Below are 20,958 nucleotides of genomic sequence, written 5' to 3'. Positions count from 1 at the left end.
TAATTTTGAAGAAATATAAGTGGAACAACATATGCTTCTCAATGGGATAGAAACAACCTTTCTAAAGTGAAGTTATTATTTTTATTATAACAAATTGCAATTGTTGGTCATTTGAATGGGAAGGTAGCTTTTATTCATCAGTCTGTGGTAGAAAATCAAATTGACCCCCATATCAGTAAATTCCTAGTCAGATATCTTGTTATGTAAACCCTTGGTATCAACTCAGTATGCTATGCACAAAGTAGCCACTTATATATATTTATCATTAGGGTTTTAAAATAAATGTTTTCTTAAAAATTAAAGAAGCTTGTTGTAAAGAATTGTATTGAGAAGGAAAGCAGATAAATGTTATCCATAATTCCACCTGCAATGAGCATTATGGAAAAATTTGGTGTATTGCTTAAAATAATTTAATATTCATTCCTGCTTATTAAAGGTTTTAGAATCTGGTAAAATTATTCTCATTTAAGATAAACTATGTTAATAATTTTTAGTCACCCTCTTTTAATCCCTGAAAGTTCTTTATTACTCTTCATTTGTAACCTCCATACACTTAGTCTGGAGTTCAGAGATATATGGGCTTAATTACTTAAAATACTCTAGATCTATAATCAGTTTTAGGAAATACGTGTAGTCACTTGATGATCCTCACCAACTACTTCTTCCTGCAAAAGAGCATGTCTTTTCTTCTGTGGATTATTTAAATAATCCCCTACCCCTATTTTGTTGAGACTTTTAGGCAAAGGGATATATGCTTGGGCTATTCTTGTCAGATTCATTGTCTTTTCAAAGTGCTTTAGTATCTTGATCATTCCTACTGTCAAAATATTTTCTTTCTCTGTCATTTTTGTTGGGAAATCATAGAAAAATATATACTTTATTTTTAATAATGTGTGACTTACCTAAGGTTTTCACTTTGAAAATACTGAAAATATCTGTCCAATCCTTATTGAGTCAACAGTGACTTAAATGCTTGATTTTGTTGTCGTTGGTGGTGAATAGTTAGTTCAGCCTCACTAAGACACGCTAATATTAAAGTCATCTTATCTGTTTTAAAAGCCCCCAGGTACTCAGAGCGGAACACCTAGTAAACCTTATTTACATCATCTTGCTTGACTTATGTCTCCTATGGGGTTCTGAAAATGAAGCGAGTCATCTCAAAGTGTCAAAATCAGACTGATTTGTTTGGAGGCCAACCTGGACTAGTCTATATGAAATGTGAGCATCTTAGGTGAGATTCTTAATGCCCATTAGACTTGTAGCATTGCTTGCTGTATTTTATACTAGTAGCCAGGTGTGGGCAGTGATACAGGGCTTGGGGGATCTCTCTTACCGGCCCAGGGATCCAAGGCATTCGGTGCAAAACCTGGCCAGCAGCCCGAGTGAGTAGGAGCCATGTGACTCTGGTGAGTTGGAGTGTGCAATTGCCTCCTGCTTCAGAGCTACCTGATCCGAATACTAAGCAGAGCGAGTGCCGGGCTGAGTGTAAGACACTGAAGACACTGCAGAGCAAGGTGCTTATTCCAGAGGCGTTACAAAACATGGAGATTAAAGACCAGGGAGCCCAAATGGAGCCGCTGCTGCCTACGGTAAGAGACAACCTGCTATCACATAGATTAACCGCGTTTGCTGCAAAACCTGTTAGGCAAGTGGTCTGCTAGCTAGGTGCAGCGAGTGTACTTTTGGGGTGGTGGATAGCTCCTACGACATATGGACAGGGGTCTCCTCCCATCTTGAGAGACTGAAATGCATAAAGCAAAGCACACGATTCTCCCCCCCTTCTCAATATGGATGCACTACGGTGATGAAATGTCTCATGTTTGCTGCTGTTTGAAGAAATGGCTAGGTTTTAGCAGCAGGGGCAGTTATGTGTCTCTCTGCCTGCCTGTTACTGCTTATCTCTCTGTTTCTCAGGCTGTGTGCTGGTTTAAGCCCTTGCAAAGAAGCCCCTTTTTATCATGTTTAATCCCTGTCGAATTTCCTCCCCCTGCCTCATCCCCAGGCAGTGAGGTGAGGGAATCTGCTGCTGTTGCAGCTCTAGAGATTTAGTCTCCACAGAAACCAGGGAAAAGAACAGAAGGATCGTGTGTGTGTGTGTGTGTGTGTGTGTGTGTGTGTGTTCAGTCTCTTTCTCAAAGGGAAATGTGTCATGGTTTTTGTACAAAGAAGGTATGCATTTTTGGGGGACAGGCACACAATTCAGATTTGAATATTAGAAAGGTTTCTGAACTGTCATTTGGTAATAGCCCATCTGTTTATCTCTGGGTTCTTAAGCTGTTTCCCTACACTTAATTTTTGTGTAAGTGATTGATTTGCCTATCCTCTCCACAATCTCTCTGTCTGGCTCGCAGACTTTGGAGATCTTCAGGCAACATCTTTTTCAGTCTGGAGCAGCTGCTGTTGCTGTGTTTAAGGAAAAAAGAAAAAAAACCCCAGTATTTTCTTGATGCAACAGAGATGACAGTCATAGCTTCCAGCCATCTATCAGTGCTACCACAGCAGAAATCCCCTCCCTGCACCAAACCAGACGGAGGGGCTGTTTCTCAGCTCCCTGTTACTAAGGTTGGTGACCCACCTTGCGCGGAAGGGACTGGCGGTGAGCTGTCCATTTCCGAGTCCATTCCTAGGTTTTCAACAAAATGCTTCCGTAGGAGGAGTGGGCAAATTCTGGGCCACTGTATTTTCAGGGCCTTACCTCTCCTGCCGGGCTCACATGCTGCAAAAAGATTCCAGTTTGCATCCCCGGAATCAACTGTGGCGACTGAGCATGCCCAGTTCTCCTGCGGACGCCAGGTTTGAGCAGGGAGGGAGCAGAGTGATGGGAAGAATGCAAGGAGTTACCACCAAGAATAGAGTCTCAATAGAGTACAGGGGCAGTGTCGGGGTAGGGGGCCGGCACAAAAGGAATGGGAGAAAGAAGTTTATCAATTACCCTGGCTGCCTAAAAATAGAGATATTTCTTTGTGGCGTCAAAGTGGAGTTATAAAAAAATAAGTGTAAAAGATTTGTCCATCTTCTCAAACTTGAACAAATACATAAATTAGGATTCTGTTAGTACTCAGAATAAATACTGTTAAGAATACCAGGGAACTCTTGTTCCCTGGATGAGAGACAGGAACTATACACAGAAATCGTGGTATGGGGATTAGGGAAGGTTTAGGGAAACCCCCAACCCTTTTTTTTGGCTGGCGGTGGCGGTGGGGTGGGGTGTTGGAACCTGTCCTAGAAAAGCAGGCTAAAGCCAGTTTGATGTGGCTTATGGATTGTCACTTGTGGGGAACAGTTAAAGGGTTTAGGACCAAATGAGGATTAACTAGAGGAATTTAAAAGAGGATGACATTACTGGGCTAGATGGGCAACCAATTTATAGCTTAAAAGAGCAGAGAAAATACAAGTCTTTCCAGAAAAGAAGGTCTACAATACATCTGATGGAAATTTTTGAAGGCCAGAGTCAAAAGTTTGCGTGCCATGGGGTTAATGGTCAGTACAAAATAGTGACAGTTTAATGGTAAGAGAGAATCATATTAGTAGAGCATTACAAGAAAAATAAGCCTGAGGGGCTAGAGAGGTTGCTGAATTACTGGTCCAGTTTTATACTTGTATAGCAACTCCCCCAGTTGCTTTTATGAAAACCTTTTTTTGTTTAGTTTTCGAAACAAACATGTTATGTAAAGCAGATTTTATTATTTTAATTTTCAAGGTGAGAAATTGAGGCACAGGGAGTCTGAATAACACGTGTAAGATCACCCAGTGATGAAACCAGGACTAGAATTTAGGTCATCTAAAACTAGTTCAGAAATTTTTTTAAAAATTCAATATTTTTTACATTACATTCTTAACCAGGCTTAACATGATCAGTTCCTGGACTGAAGTTTTTATGCTTGGAAGAGAGCTCTGGGCTGTGTTTTAGAAAATTAATCAGATGACTTTGCAAATAATTTTGTGAGAGGCAATATAGCATAATATTTAGAACGCAGTCAAGGCCCAACACTGCTATTTATTTGTTAAATGATATTGGGAAAGTTATAAGTCATAGTTTCTTCAACTGAAAAATGAAAAGGGAATGTTGTTACATATCTCTTGAGTTTTGGAATAAGTTAAATAACTTATATGAAGTTCCTGACATTTAGTAAGTGTTCAATAAAACTTGCTATTGTCATTGTCAATGTTGCTGTAAAATGAGTATATTATTGCTATATTCATCTGAATGTAGATACTGACAGGATGTATAGGTTTCAGGCTTTTATGAAAAGTGGCTTGTCAGTACTTTCTACCAAGAAGGAAAAGTGGAAAATGGAGAACTGGAAAAGACTCTTCATAGTGGAGGTGGGAGGTGGAATTTTTTAGTTATAATTATGAAAACTTTACAGTATGCTTGGAGAGCCAATTGGACAGGCATTAAAAGCCAAGATTAGATATGGGACAGAAGCAGTCAGAGGTAGACAGGTAGAGAAGTGAAAGAGAAAGAAAAATAAGAATAGATAAGTATGTCAAATGAATGAAGGTATTAATCCCAACTCAAGTGAAATGGAGGAACAGATTCTCATTAAGCCTCCCAGAGTTTACCTCCATTTAGTATAGTATATATAAAGTACATTTGAAGGATATGGGCAGAGGAGGCCTAGATATGTTTCTCTTTTTTTCCCAGTCCTTCTTAGGTAGCTTCAATGATAATTTCCTTTTGCTGGACAAGCCATCATTGCATTTTGTAGACTCTAATCACTCCAAGGGTTAGGGCGTTCATTCTTGTTGGCTAAGTGTATAGTCTGGTTTTGGTAGCAACGGACTGTTATGTCTGAAGTTATAGAAAAAGTGTGTCAGAAAGATGTATTCTCTTAAGTGCCTGCTGTTGGCCAAACACATTCTTGGTGCTGGAGATGCAGCAATAAATAAGGCAGGCAAACACCCTATATATGTGAAACCTCACACTCCAGTAGACTAGAAGTAGGACTCGATTTAACTTTTTCAGAGACTGCTGCTTTCTCTTCAAATATTTAATAATTGTTATAACCTTTTTGATATGGATATATATGGAGAATATATGTAACAGTAATAATGGTGATATCATTTTAGTAAGAATGGAATTAGCCTTTTAAAAGTAGGAAGCCCAATATTTAGGATTGCATTATGATTTCACATTTTCCTTTGATATTCAATGTTGAATTTGCTTTTAGAAGTAACCTAACAATTTAAAAATTATCAGGCCATGGAAGAAGCTTCCAGGAGAATATAAAACAAATATTTATATCTCATGACATTTAATCTTGGATGATCTATAGCAAGTCCACTTTGAATCCCTTCTAAGATTCTGATGTCTGAAAAAGGACTTAAGTTGAGCTTACTCATAACATTTCCCTAAGGTATAAAACTACAGTAAAGTTCACTTTTAAAAGGTAATTTGATGATATAGGATAGATGATTGGATTTAGTACTTTTAGAAAATGCTAATTCCATATTTCCAAGTGGCCCAGTTTATTGAATTGTTTTATTTGTGGAAAAAAGTTATAAAAAGTCTTTAATATTATTAAATCAGGGAAAGGAAAATGGGACCAAAATGTCAAAGTAACAAAAAGAGCAAATGGATTGGCTAAGTAATATTGTTTTTTCTATTCAATTTGAATTGAAATTTAAATTATAATCTGAGCTTAAAGAACTCACTACACCTCGTAGGCAGTAGGAAGCAAAATGCAGTATAAGAAATTAATCCCCATTTTTACTTTCATGATCTGAATTGTTACTCTAGCATGGTGAGTGACTATAGAAATAAAATATATGTATAGAATGCTAAGGTTGGGAATGAGTGGTAGAATCTGAAGGCTATAGGTATTGAGTTTACTTATTTATTAATATTATGTTTATGATAAAAATATTGAGATCAGATTAGGAAGTGGGCTAGTTTATGATGAAGAGTTAGAAAATATCTGGGCCAAGGTCTGGAACTCAAATAGAGTCAGAGAGCATGGTCAGAATACAGTGATACTTCCAAGGTATCATTTCTTTCTAACCTTGAATAATGGTTGCTTCAGAAGTCTAAACTGGGCATGAATAGATTGCAGTGTATTACGATGTGCCGCAAATAAATGGAGAAATGTGGATGCCACTCTCAGCCCTTCTGTGAGAGAGACTTCAACTCTTCCTTTCCCATATCACATAGGACACATGACAATGATCATTTGACTTCCTGTGAGGACACCATTGTCAACCTATATAGTAAATATTAGTTAAGTTTATGTTTTATTTTTAGGTAAAATAAAATTAGATTGAAGTTTTAATATATTCTCGCACCACAAACAGTTGTCTCAGATACTCTTTGGGATGTACTACTTTTTTTTTTTTTTAGAAAAAGGGAATAATTTGTGTGTGTTGCATCTTTTATGGAATTATATATATATATTTTAGTAGGTCTTATTTTTTAGAGCGATATAGGTTCACAGCAATATTAAGCAGAAGATACAGAGATTTCCCATATATCCCCTGCCCCTTACACATACATAGCCCCCCCATTAACAAGATCTCTCATCAGAGTGGTACATTTGTTACAGTTGATGAAACATTATCACCCAAAGTCCACAGTTTGCATTAGGACTTGGTGTTGGACATCCTATAGTTTTGAACAAATTTATAATAACATGTATCCACCATTATAGTATTATACAGATGTCATTTCACTGCCCTAAAGATCCTCTGTGCTCTGCCTATTCATCCCCCCCTTTCCACTAACCCCTGGAAACCACTGACTTTTTTACTTTCTTCATAGTTTTGCATTTTTTAGAGTATTATATAGTTGGAATCACAGTACAAAGCCTTTTCAGATTGGCTTCTTTCATTTAGTAATAGGCATTTAAATGTATTTTCATGGCTTGATATCTCATTTCTTTTTATCACTGAATTATATTTCATTGTCTTGATGTACTACAGTTTATTTATCCATATACCCACTGAAAGATATCTGGGTTGCCTTCAAGTTTGGCATTTATGAATAAGTCTGGTATAAACATCCATGTGCAGATCTTTGTGTGGACATGTTTTCAATTTCTTTGGGTAAATACTAAGGAGTGTTATTACTGGATTGTATAAGAGTATTTAGTAATTTTAAAAACTGCCAAGCTGTCTTTAGTAGTGGCTTTACTACATAGTATTCTCATGAGCAATGAATGAGAGTTCCTCTTGCTCCACACAATTACCAGCATTTGGCATTGTCAGTTTTTTATACGTTGTTGGATTTGATTTGGTAATATTTTGTAGAGGGTTTTTGCATTCATGCTTATGAGGGATATTGGTTTGTAGTCTTCTTTTGTTATAATATCTTTGTTTGGTTTTGGTATTAGGGTGATGGCCTCACATACTGAGTTAGGGAGTGTTCCTCCTATTTTCTGACATAGATTGTTTTGGAAGGTTATTCATTGTTGACACCATTATTTTTAATAGATAGATTCATGTATATTTTGACCAGAAGACTGTAGAGATCAACTGGAGTCTAGATTTTAGACTGGCTCCTTAATTTACGGATGATGGAACTGGACATCAAAGACATAAAGAGATATATTTAAGAGCATGCTACTTATGATGCTAGTTAATGGCAGAACTCAGCCTAGAGTCCAAATCTCTTGATTATTCATTTATCATTCTTTCCACCATTATAGAGTCTCTATTACTAGCATAGCATCAACAGCTGACTTCCAAATCAAAATGGAAGTTAGGCAATGTTTGTAAAGTAATAATAGATATTGTCTCAGGCTCATGGTATGTACAAACATCTGTAATCCTCATGATAATCCTGAAAAGTTGCTAATGTTTTCCAGCTTTGCAGATGAGAAACTGAGGTCCAGAGAGTTGTATAAATTATCCAAGTTCACATAGCTAAGAAGTGCTAAGCTAGGATTTGAAAATATTTTATCTAGTTAATAAGTAACTTGTCTCCCTTAAGGCTAATTAAACAATAAAAAAGAATCCCATTATAAAACGAGCTTTCACATCTTCCCCTCCAATAAAATGTGAAAGTACTCCGATACAAGATGCTATAAAATGTCAGGTCTTTTTGCCCACATATTTCATGATTCCATTTATATGAAATGTCTAGAATAGGCAAATCCTTAGAGACATAAAGTAGATTAGTGGTTGCCAGGACCTGGGATGTAGGCGAGAGTTAGGAGTGACTGCTAATAGGTACAGTTTCTTTTTGCGGTGATGGAAATGTTTTGAAATTACGTGGCGGTGATGGTTACACAACACTCTGAATATACTAAAAACCAATGAATTGCACACTGTAAAATGGTGAATTTTATGTTATGTAAATTTTATTTCAAAAAATTATTTTAAAAGTAAGTTACTGTTTAGCATTATCATGAACAAGGAGAAGGCCAAGAATCCAAAAAATGCTTATATCAGTTACATTTATATGAATTAAGAAGAGGGCAAATAAAATATTCACAAAATAAAAATAATTTCCTCCCCCCACAAGAAATTCTTTACCACAAATTTGATTCTGTTTGTCGAGATAATGCTGAGATTGGTCAGGGTTTCAGGTTATTTGCAGACCTAGAGGTCTTGGAATATATCTTCAAAGCTGAGTTAAGAGAATATATGGTGCATTTTATGTACCAGAGAGAGAGAGAACTATTTCACTTGAGTCACACCGTATTTAGATATTTAAATTCTTATGGCAATATTTTGTAGTTTTGTCTTAATGTAAATTTCTATGCAATATAGCAAGAATAACACAAAAATTGCAGAAGTGCCATTTATATAGTGGTTCCTACATTGAGCTTAAATACCAAATTCATGTTGAATTCCAAGTAGCTCAGAACTCGAGAGGTGCTCTCAGAAGATGAAAATGGAGATTAATCTACAAACTCAGTTGGATAGAGTGAGGTTATATTATAGCCAAAGACTCTTGGTATAGTTTTGAATTAATGACAAAGTCCCTGTACCAACATCAGCAAGACTTGCTCATTCATCATGAAAATTATGCTCTAAGGATCTAATAAGCAAGTTTTTAAGGCAGAATTTTCCCATTTCATATTGAATGTGCTAGGTTGCTGGAGTGCCTCCAACATTTATTTGTAACTCCACTTGTTCTTGCTAATTCTGGAAAACTAAAATTATTTAGAGAAGGCTATTTCTTTCTAGTGTCTTTTTTCCCCCTTTTGACTAATGAGGCTTTGATATCAAAGATGATGACCTAGTCAAATTTCAGAAAGCAAGTGACATAAAAAGTAGGTATATAACAACTACCAGATGGGATCAAAACATAGCTCTGCTTAGGAAGCACATTTCATTGTGGTTAGATCCATACTGCTTTTTTCACAAAGTGGTGAATTTCTGTTGATATTTAAGGTTTTCTGGGAATAAACCTCTCCAAATGCTTCTGATTTTCTCAGATGTATGAATGTGGTTTAAAAATGAAAAAAAAAAAAAAAACCCACCACATACACACAACAAACCCAACACAGAGACAGCAGCAAGACACACCCTTAAGGTATAATATAATTTGTTATTTTAGTGCATAATCATGTACTTTGTAGTATAACTTTATGATATAAATGTCTGTTAAAAACATGTCATATAAAATTAACAGAACACTTATAGTAAATATACACATTTGGTATTTTTTTTCCTTAACAATGGGATTATTGAAAACCTTTCTCTCGAGGACCACCTGCATCAGAATTGTCAGGAGGGCTAGTTAAAAATTCAAGTTCTAGGCCTTATTTAAGCCTATAGTCTGAGAATATTAAAGGGTAGTACTAAGGAAACCAGCATTAAAAAAACCTCTAGGTGATTCTTATGTACATTAAAACTTGAGAATTTTTGCCTTAAATATCAACAAAATAGAAAAATCATCATACATTTTTAAATTATTTTAACCGTGAGAATGCTGGGAGACTAAGTTTTGCCATAAAACAGCCTTTTTAACAATAAATCATAATGGGCTAGAAAAGCAAGTGCTTATTTATTTATTTAGCATATTACCTATTACTTTGCAATATTGTGTATATACATGTATATATATCCTGATGATTTCAATTTATGATGGCTTGCTTATGATTTTTCAACTTTACCAGGGTGCAAAATCTATGGACATTCAGTATACTCCTCAACTTTCCATGGTGTTACCTCTGGATAAACCCATTGTAAATGGAAAATGCCATATATGGAAGATGCACTTTCAACTTATGATATTTTCAGTTTACAATGGGTTTACCAGGGCACAACTCCATTGTAAGTTGAAAAGCATCCGTATGTAAATTATTTTACTTAAATGCAGATACATATAACTTGTTGCCTCAATCAGTGGCTAGATTCTTGAAAGCAGCTTATTTTAGATAATTTTTGTGCTGCTCTCACAGAACCAAGTGCATGGAACTCCTTGTTAAATATATCATGGGTAATAGATTAAGCAGCAACACTAGCAGACATGTAATTGTTAAGAGTTTGGACATTGGAGTTGGAAAATTCTAAAAGTTTCAGTTAGGAGGTGTGTCAACTTTGGCAAGTTATCTAGGTTTTCAAAGTCTTACTTTTCTTACCTATAAAATAGGAATGGTAATAATATATCTATCTCCCAGGTTTGTGAGAAGCAATAAAAAAATACACATTATATCATTTAGACTAATGACTCAGTAATAGTAGCTATTATTCTTATTCTTGGCTTAGTAGTTTTCCTTTTGAATGAAAATCATTACCTGATATGCACAATTAATTCAATCCTTGATTCAATAATGCTTACTCAATAACTCGATTTATCCATTTGACATAATATAGAAGTATGTCAATAATATAAATTGATAATTACAATACAATCCTTTTTCTAATTATAAAATTAATACTTGATTTTTAGGATCATTTGCAAGGCATCAAAAGTAAATATAAACTAATTTTGTCATGTTTTAGCTTTTTATTTTGAGACTATTTTTACTCACAGAATACTTGCAAAAATAGTACAAAATTCCCATATCCTTTTCATCCACCTTACCTTAACTTTCTAAAAACTTTCTAAAAACTAGAAAGTTAACACTGATACAATTATATTAACTAACCTACCATATTCGAATATCACCAGTGTTTTCACTAATGTCCATTTTCTGTTCTAGGATACAATTCAGAGTACCATATTGTGTTTAGATATCACATTTCTTTAATCTCCAGTTTGTGACAGTTACTGAGTCTTTTTCTTTCGTGACCTTGTCACTCTTGAAGTGTACAGGTCAATTTTTTGGAGATTACTACTCAATTTGTGTTTGAGGTTTTCATGGTTAGATTGGGGTTATGCATTTTTTGTCAATAATACTGTAGAATTGATGTTCCATTTTCCTTTCTATCAGGATATTCATATCTTACTTCTGGTGACATTAACTTTGATTATGGAGGTATCTTCTGTTTTTTTCCCATTGAAAAGTCAAAAAAGTTTCCCTTTGTAATAATATATATGGGGAGATACTTTGAGACTATGTGAATATCCTATTTCTCTCAAATTTTTGCACATTAATTTTAGCACTCATTGGTAAATATTTCCTGTAGCACTTATGGAGGTGTCTGCGTCATGACTTTTTAAAACTTTTATTCGGTTTTGAATAGACACATAATAATTATACATATTTATTCTGTAAATATGTATGGTATGATGTTTTGATACAAGGATACATTGTATAATAATCAAATAACATATCCATCACCTCAAACACTTATCTCTTTATTATGAAAACATTCAAAATCCTTGATTTTAGCTATTTTGAAATATACAATACATAAGTGTTAACTATAGTCACTGTACTGTACAATACAATACCAGAACTTATTCCTCCTATCTAACTGTAACTTGGTGCCTATTGACCAACCTTTACCCATCATTCCCTTCTCCCTACCTTCCCCAGTTTCTAGTAACCACTATTCTATTCTCTACTTCTACGGAAACAACTTTTTAAGATTCCACATGTAAGGGGACTTCAAAAGGTTTGTGGAAAAATGTAATTAAAAGATAAAAATAAAATATAAACTTTATTTCTTAATATAAGCTCTATGAAGTTCAAGACACTTTTGTAAATGATGATACCAGCCATTTAATCCCTAAAGAAGCAAGGGTCTTGGGAATTTAACCATGTCAATGCAGTCTTTCTTTTACATTAATAACTGAAGAAAAATGGGTACCCTTTATGTATTTTGTTAAAGATTAACACAAAAAAGAAATTAGAATGAGCCAAATCAGGACTTTAAGGTGGATGCCTAATAATTTCTGATTGAAACTCCCTCAAAATTGCCCTTGTTTGATGAGAGGAATATGTAGGAACATTGTTGCGTTAGAGAAAGACTCTCTGGTGAAGATTTTCTGGGCATTTTTCTGCTAAAGCTTTGGCTAACTTGCTCAAAACACTCTCATACTAAGCAGATGTTGTCATTCCTTGGCCCTCCAAAAAGTCTACAAGCAAAATGGCTTTAGCGTCTCAAAAAACCGATGCCATGACCTTTGTTATTAATGGGTCTGCTTTTGCTTTGACTAGACCATATCCTCCTCTTGGTAGTCATTGCTTTGATTGTGCTTTGTCTTCAGGATCATTCTGGTAAAGCCATGTTTCATCTCTTTTGCCATTCATCAAAGAAATGTTTCAGGATCTTGATTCCACTTGTTTAAAATTTTAATTGAAAGTTCTGCACTTGTCTGCAGATAATTTGGGTGCAGTGATTTTGGCACTGTTTTAGTTGAAAGTTTGCTAAACTTTAATTTTTCAGTCAGAATTGTGTAAGCTGGAGTATTGGTTATAGCTATGGTGTTAGCTATTGCTTGTGCTGTTAATCATTGATCCTCTCCAATTAGGGCACAAACAAGATTATTTTCTTGCTTGAAAATTGATATGAATGGTCTGCCACTGTGGGCTTCAACATTGTTTCTTCCCTTCTTAAAATGAGTTATCCATTTGTGAACTGCTGATTTATTTTGGGCATTGTCTCCATAAAGCATCAGTGATTTCACCATTCTTCCACTGAGGCTTCACCATAAATTTGATGTTTGTTCTTGGTTCAATTTTAGCAGAATTAGTGTTGCTCTGATATGGGCTCTTTTCAAACTCATGTCTTATTTTTGTAGGTACCTCTAGATACTCGTCAGACATAACAAGTTAGTATGAGTTTATTTTGGTGCAATTTTTTTTGAAATTCATGCAAATTTCTTTATCATACACATTTTCTGTGAACTTTTTGAAGACCCCTTGTATAAGTGAGATCATGCAGTATTTGTCTTTCTGTGCTGGACTTATTTCACTTAACATAATGTTCTGTAGGTTTATCTATGTTGTAAATGACAGGATTTCATTCTTTTTTGTGGCTGAATAGTACTCTATTGTGTGTGTATATTACATTTTTATTTTTATTTGTATTATTTGTTATTTATTTACCTTTTTTGAGTTGTAGTTTCATTCTTGTTGCCCAGGCTGGAGTGCAGTGGCACGGTCTCAGCTCACTGCAACCTCCACCTCCTGGGTTTAAGCAATTCTCCTGCCTTATCTTGCTGAGTAGCTGGGATTACAGGTGCCCGCCACCATACCTGGCTAATTTTTTTTTGTATTTTGAGCGGAGATGGAGTTTCACCATGTTGGCCAGGCTGGTCTCGAACTCCTGACCTTAGGTGTTCCACTTGCCTTGGCCTCCCAAAGTGCTGGAATTACAGCCACCATGCCTGGCCTTTTTATTTTTTTAAGAGACAATGTCTTGCTCTGTCACCCAGGCTGGAGTTTAGTGGTGCAATCATGGTTCACTGCAGCCTCAAGGACCTGGGTTCAAGTGGTCCTCTCACCTCAGCATCTTGAGTAGGTAGGACTACAAGTGTGCACTACCATGCCTGTCTAATTAATTTTTTTATTTTTCTATTTTTATTTTTATTTTTATTTTTTTTTTGTAGAGACAGGGTCTCACTATGTTGCTCAGGCTGGTCTTGAACTACTGACCTCAGGCAATCCTCCTGCCTCTGCCTCCCAAAAGCACTGGGATTACAGGTGTGCATCACTATACCTGGCCTACATTTTTATTTTTATTATTTTATGTATATATTTATGTATATACATAATATTTTATGTATATATTTTATGTATATATTTATGTATACAAATATACATATGTATTTTATGTATATATGTATACACATATTTTATGTATATATGTATACACATATTTTATGTATATATGTGTATATATACATATATACATACATACATATATGTGTATACATATATACATGCACGTATATATATATGCATACATATATATACACACTATATATATATAGAGAGAGAAAGAGAGACAGACAGACAGAGTCTCACTCTGTTGCCCAGGCTGGAGTGCAGTAGCACGATTCTTGGCTCACTGCAACCTCTACCTCCCGGGTTCAAGCAATTCTCCCGCCTCAGCCTCCCGAGTAGCTGGGACTACAGCCGCCTGCCACCACTCCTGGTAATTTTTTTTTGTATTTTTAGTAGAGACAGGTTTTTACCATGTTTACCAGGCTGGTCTCAAACTCCTGATCTCAGGTGATCTGCCCACCTTGGCTTCCCAAAGTGCTGTGATTACAGGTGTGAGCCACTGTGTCCGGCCTATCTGGCTTACATTTTTAAATCCACTCATTCATTGATGGACACTTAATTTGACTCCATGTCTTGGATGTTTTGAATAGTGTTGCAGTAAACATGGGAGTACAAATATCTCTTCAACATATGAATTTCATTTCCTTTAGATATATGGCCAGTAGTGGGATTGTTGGGTCATATGACAGTTCTATTTTTACTTTTTTGAGGATATTGTCCATAATGGCTGTACAAATTTACATTCTCACCAATGGTGAGAACATCTCCACATTCTTGCCAGCATTTGTTTGTTTGTTTTCTCTTTTTGACAATAGCCACTCTAACTGGAGTGATATCTTATTGTGGTTTTGATTTGCATTTCCCTGATTGTTAGTGATGCTGAGCAGTTTTTCATATGCTAGTTAGTCACTTGAATGTCTTATTTTGTTGAATGTCTAATCAGATCTTTTGCCCATTTTTAAATTAGGTGATTTAATTTTTGCTATTTGAGTTTCTGATTTAATTTTTTGCTATTTAATTGTTTGAGTTTCTTATAAATTCTGGATATTTACCTTTTGTCAGATGCAAGGTTTGCAAGTATTTTCTCCAATTAAGTTGTCTTTTTGCTCTGTTTATTGTTTCCTTTACTGAGCAGAAGCTTTTCAGCTTAATGTAATCCCATTTGTCTGTTTTTGCTCTTGTTGCCTGTGCTTTTGAGGTCTTATCCAGAAAATCCTTGCCCAGACCAATATCATGAAGCATTTCCTCTACGTGTTTTCTTCTAGTAGTTTTAGTTTCAGGTCTTACAATGAAGTCTTTAATCCATTTTGAGTTGATTTTTGTATATGGTGATCCATAGGGGTCTAGTTTCATTCTTATGCATGTGGACATAGTTTTCCCAGCATCATTTATTGACAAGGCTTTTTCCAATATGCACTCATGGTGCCTTTGTCAAAAATCATTTGGCTGTAAATACATGGATTTGTTTCTGGGTTTTCTATTCTGTTTCATTGGTTTATGAGTCTGTTTTTATACCAGCACCATGATAGTTTGGTTACTATTGTCTTGCAGTATATTTTGAAGTCAGGTAATGTGATACCTTTAGTTTTCTTCTTTTTGCTCAGATATCTTTGGCTATTTAGGGTCTTTTGGCAAGGCTTCCACACAAAATTTAAGATTTTTTTCTATTTTTGTGAAGACTGTCATTGGTATTTTGATAGGGATTACATTAATTCTGTAGATTGCTTTGAGTAGTATGAGTGTTTTAACAGTATTAATTCTTCCAAGTCATCATGGGATATCTTTTCATTTGTGTCTTCTTCAATTTCTTTCCTAAATGTTTTATAGTTTTTATTTTAGAGATCTTTCATCTCTTCGGTTAAATTTATTTATAGGTATTTCTTTTTTTTTAAGATAAAAAAAGACAAATTTTGAGCTAGACCAATTAAGAAAAAAAGAAAGACAAATAAATAAAACCAGAGACAAAAAAGGAGACATTTCAACTCATGGTCAAAGAAACACAAAGTATCATTATGAACAACTATACAACAAAAAATTGGAAAACCTAGAAGAAATGGATGAGTTCCTAGAAACATACAACCTGCCAAGACTGAATCATGAAGAAGTAGACAACCAGAACAGACCAATAACAAGTAATGAGATTGAATCAGTAATAAAAAGTCTCCCATCAAAGAAAAGCCCAGGTCCTAACGGCTTTATGGCTGAATCCTTCCAAACACATAAAGGACAAATACCATTCTTCTCAAACTATTCCAGAAATTGAAGTGAGGGGAAATTTTTCCAAACTCATTTGATAAGGCCAGCAATACCCTGATACCAAAACCAGACAAGGACACAACAAAATAAGAAAACTACAGGCCAATATCCTTGATGAATATATACATAAAAATCCTGAACAAAATATTAGCAAACTGAACCCAGCACATCAGAAAGATCATTCACCACAATCAAGTGGGATTTATTTCAGGGATGCAAAGATGGTTAAACATATGTAAATCAATAAACGTGATACATCACATTAACAGAAAGAAGAACAAAAACCGTGTGATCATCCCAATAGATGCAGAAAAAGCAATTGATAAAATTTAATATCCCTTTGTGATAAAAACCCTACCAAATTAGGTAGAGAAGGAACATATCTTAACACAATAAAGGCCATATATGGCAAACACACAGTTAACATCATACTTGAATGGGGAAAAGTAGAAAGCTTTTCTTCAGAAATCTAAAAGAAGATAAGGATGCCCACTTTGCCACTTTTATTCAACATAATTCTGGAAGTCCTAGCCAGAGCAATTAGGCAAAAGAAAGAAATAAAGGTCATTTAAATTGGAAATGAGAAGTCAAAAATTGTCCCTGTTTGCAGACTACATGATCTTATATATGAAAAACCCTACGCACTTCACCAAAAAACTGTTAGAACTAGAAAATAAGTGCAGTAAAATTGCAGAATACAAAGTACAAAATGCTAATTAGCAGCATTTTTAAATGCCAACAGGAAACTATCTGAAAAATAAATCAAGAAAGCAATTCCATTTATAATAGCTCATGGTGACTGTTTCTCTTATTCTTTCTGCATTTAGATATTGGAAATCTCTGGAGAAGAGCAGTTACTTCTCCATTTTTTAATTCAATTATTTATTTATTTCAGTATGGACTCAAAGGTATTTATTTTATTTTCTGGGTCATAATCCAGTACTTTGTTGCTCAGATTGTTTGATTGTTTCATCTGTGGACATTGAGAACTCTTTCTCAATGAATTCTCTCAATTGAGGGCTCCCATGTTCTTTTAACATGCTTCCATCCTTTTGTGAATACTCCCTTACAGTCTGGTACCACAGAGTTTTTCAACATCGTCTTATATTTTCCCTGACTCCACTCTGGAAAGAACCATGTCGTTAAGGTGCTGCTGGACTAATTTTTGAGGCTATCTATAAGTATTGTTAAAATTATTTCCAGAAAGATTATATACCAGTTTTCACTTCCACTAGAAGCCTCAGTGGTATTTAACAAACTTTGTCAATTAACTCGGTAAACATTTTACTAACTTTCTTTTGTATTCCATTTACTACTTTGTTTGCTATCAGTATTTCTCTATGAAGTAAGCTTTCTCCCTTCCTTCCTTCCATCCTTCCTTCCTTCCTTCCTTCCTTCCTTCCTTCCTTCCTTCCTTCCTTCCTTCCTTCTTTCCTTCCTTCTTTCTTTTTGAGATGGGGTCTTGCCATGTTGCTCTTGCTGGAGTGCAGTGGCTGTTTACAGGCATGATCATCACAGTGCACTGCAGCCTCCGAATCCTGGTCTCAAGCTATCCTCCTACCTCAGCCTCCCAAGTAGCTGGAACTGCAGGCACACACCACCCTCCCTGGCCTGCTTTTTCTTTTTTCTTTAAAAATCACAGCTCAAACGAAACATTGAACTATTTGAAACAGTATTTAATTTAGTTTACCAGTAAGGTGAATTTCAAGAGTAACAAGGTATTACTGAAATGCTTGTGTACCTGGCTCCGTTGTACATTATAAGGTATAAGGTATAGGTCTCCAGCCTCATCATTACAGATCCTCTCTAGATACCATTTTGGCCATGACAATTTTCAGTCTTTGAATAATGAATGAAATGGTTCGTTTGCTTCCTCAAAAACAACATTCTTTTTTTTTTTTAATTTTTAAGAGCAAAGTTGAAAGAGGTCCAATTAACAAGGTATTTCAGTGTCTTATCCTTTTCCAATCTTACTGTTTATTACAATATGATAGACTAGACAGAGACACTTGTTTTTATTTATTCTATTAAGATGATTTTTATGTACTTTCATTTATGTCACTTCCTATGAAGATACTCATTCTTATTTGAACTATCCAGTAGCTTTTGTATCATCAAAACCATGTTGAAGAACTGCCCAAAAGTCATAATACATGACAAATTTGACAAAAGTAAAATTGCTAAGCCTCCCTATATATTGTTAGTGAAATAAAGCATGATGATTTGAACCTTGCTCATAATGCTCTGATTTAATAATCCTGCTTTTTATCTTTAAGAGGTTTGAAAAAACTATTAGTTCCTAAGAGCTGAAATTAGGAGTAATCTATTTTAAATTGAGTAATCTTGTAGCAGTTATACCATAGTAATTGTTTCACATTCATTATTGTATTGTGAATATAGTAGTACTTTCTATTTAGATTTTTAACATATTCATTATAATTGGTTATCATGAAGACTAAACAACAACTTTCTAACGTCAGTCTTCTTAGCCTGATATTAGAAGTTGTTTGGACAGTAGTGCTAGTCTAATAAAGGGAGTTGGAATCTCCAGTAAAGACCATTTGTGTAATATAAAGTAGTATCATATTTTGCTAAATCTTTATGAGGGTAATGAAATGGTGAACTTAACATCCACATTGTCCATTAAAAATACATGAAGCTGCCTCATAATTCAGGAACTTATAATTACACAATATTCATTTAGAAGGTATTGATTCAGCCTTGAATGCTGCTTTAAAAAATCAACTTTTCACAAAATTACTTTTAGTAGCTTATAATTCCATCTGTTTCCTTTTATAATTTTAAGATATTCTTCCATCTCGTTTCACATAATTAATCTTCACTATCTCTCTTAGCAATGTAATTCAGTATTCCTAACCTTTCACATCCATCTAAACACATTTGCCCCATCTATTCAGATGGTAGCATGGCCTGGTATAGAACAAAAAAGGATACATATATCTTTGATTCCCTAGTATAGTGATGTATCTCAGTGTGAAAATACCTAGTTAGCTAAGTAGCCCTTTTGATTTCAAATAGACCAAATATTTTAGATTGAATCCTAGAACCTAACTTTCATAGTTATACTGAAATTTTTGGCATTAGAATCAGCTTTTCTTGAAAAAATACATTTTTTCTGTTGTTTTTCTTGGTTCAAAAAGTATCTTGAACGGGAATGGAAAGACTTCAAGTTTACTGAATCTCAGATTGTTCCATAAAAAAAGATTTGATGATTATGTTTCAATAATTTATCAATACACATTTACTTTTCTCTTAAAAATAATCTGCATATTTAGAAAACAAGGCACAAGAATGTTTGGCAAAATGCAATTGAAATTTAGAACAAGTGTTAAAATATGAATGGGTCATATATTAATGAATCTTAAATTTTAGTTAGCTCATTTACATTAACTCAATTTCTGTTAATGTTTTATTGAGGAAGAATGGAAGTGGTAATGAAGTGGCTTTCCTGTCTTTTAAGAAATGCAGTAGGAATTCAACTCATTTAGGGAGGTGAAATTCTAATCATAGGCATAAGAAAAATATTGCACTGCTTTGATCATAATATCTTTGTGTAGATGATCCATGATTCATGAAAAATAAGTCAGTACAAATAAATAAGACTCAGTTAAAATTACCATTTTAAGTCAATAGTTTCAGCCTCTGGTTTCTTAAACTTTTCACTATATTTTTGTAGTGAAGACAAAAATCATTTGGTTCAAGGTTTCTTTTCTCCAGTTCAGATTAGAATATTAATGCTCTTGAGCTATGAAATCTTCTAATGGAAATCTCATCCAAATTCTCATTTATTTTTGTGTATCCATATTTCATATGAAACTCCTTTAATATTTTTAAGTATTCTAACTAGAAATGGTGAAAAGGAAACAACCTGAGGCCAAGGTAATACGTAATTCAATACAGATAACTTATATCAATGCACCTGAGTGTTTTACGAATTAAATCATGTTTCTTTGAAAATTTGATAGAAGCTTACATTTCCACTGAATTTAATAATGAGGAATGTGCTGTTGTGCTATTAAATGAGTAGAAATCAGACTTGAGGAAGGCAAAGGCCAAAAGAGTTTTACTTTTTATTGCTGCAGTTTGCATATTAGCATTTGAAAAAGCATTACTTTACTGAATCTTAATTCAAAATGAACATACATTCCCTATAAATAGTTTGAAAATAAATTAATTTGAATTTTGAATTATGCATGCCAATAAGTGCTTAGTATTTTGGCTACTTTTAGTTCAATTTGACTGGCAGTAATTTACTTATAATATGGCATATATACTTTTGATAAAAAACTACATCCAAATATGAGTTGGTGTTTAAAAATGTTTTACATAGAAATGGTATATATCTTACATATGACAAAAGAGATAGTTTTTTCATATACAGTTTAAAAGTTTATCAGGTTGAGTCTTCTAAGAGAGGGACTGGTAACTACATTTGGATCTTATATTTGTGACTGACATGGTCTGCATAAGGCAAGATATTTAAATATTTTCCATTATTTGTCCATTTTAAATATGTCCATGTTTTTATTATTTGCATTCTTTTCTATCATGAAGTCATTTAAGAAAAACTTTAATTCATTGCAAGGTAAAATTAATTGATTCAAATAGAACA

General features: G+C 34.4%; 1 protein-coding gene across 9 annotated transcripts in view; it reads left to right on the top strand.

Annotated features, from left to right (window-relative positions):
• Positions 1–1,276: 1,276 nt before the first annotated feature.
• The window catches only part of SLC4A10 (solute carrier family 4 member 10), a 448,737-nt gene continuing 429,055 nt past the window's right edge, over positions 1,277–20,958 (top strand). For 6 of the 9 annotated variants that reach the window (XM_063609461.1, XM_063609460.1, XM_063609464.1 and 3 more), the window contains exon 1: positions 1,441–1,589. Coding sequence is in view for 2 of the 9 variants with exons in the window: in XM_055291961.2 (XP_055147936.1) it covers positions 1,542–1,589 (48 nt within the window). In the remaining 7 variants the exon portion in view is untranslated. Of the gene's footprint in view, positions 1,590–20,958 lie in introns of all 9 variants that reach the window. The other 3 variants (XM_063609457.1, XM_055291961.2, XM_063609465.1) reach the window with 3 other exon arrangements.

Source organism: Symphalangus syndactylus, chromosome 9 (assembly GCF_028878055.3).
Source record: "Symphalangus syndactylus isolate Jambi chromosome 9, NHGRI_mSymSyn1-v2.1_pri, whole genome shotgun sequence".
NCBI lineage: Eukaryota > Metazoa > Chordata > Mammalia > Primates > Hylobatidae > Symphalangus > Symphalangus syndactylus.
This window is presented reverse-complemented; position numbering and strand designations above follow the sequence as displayed.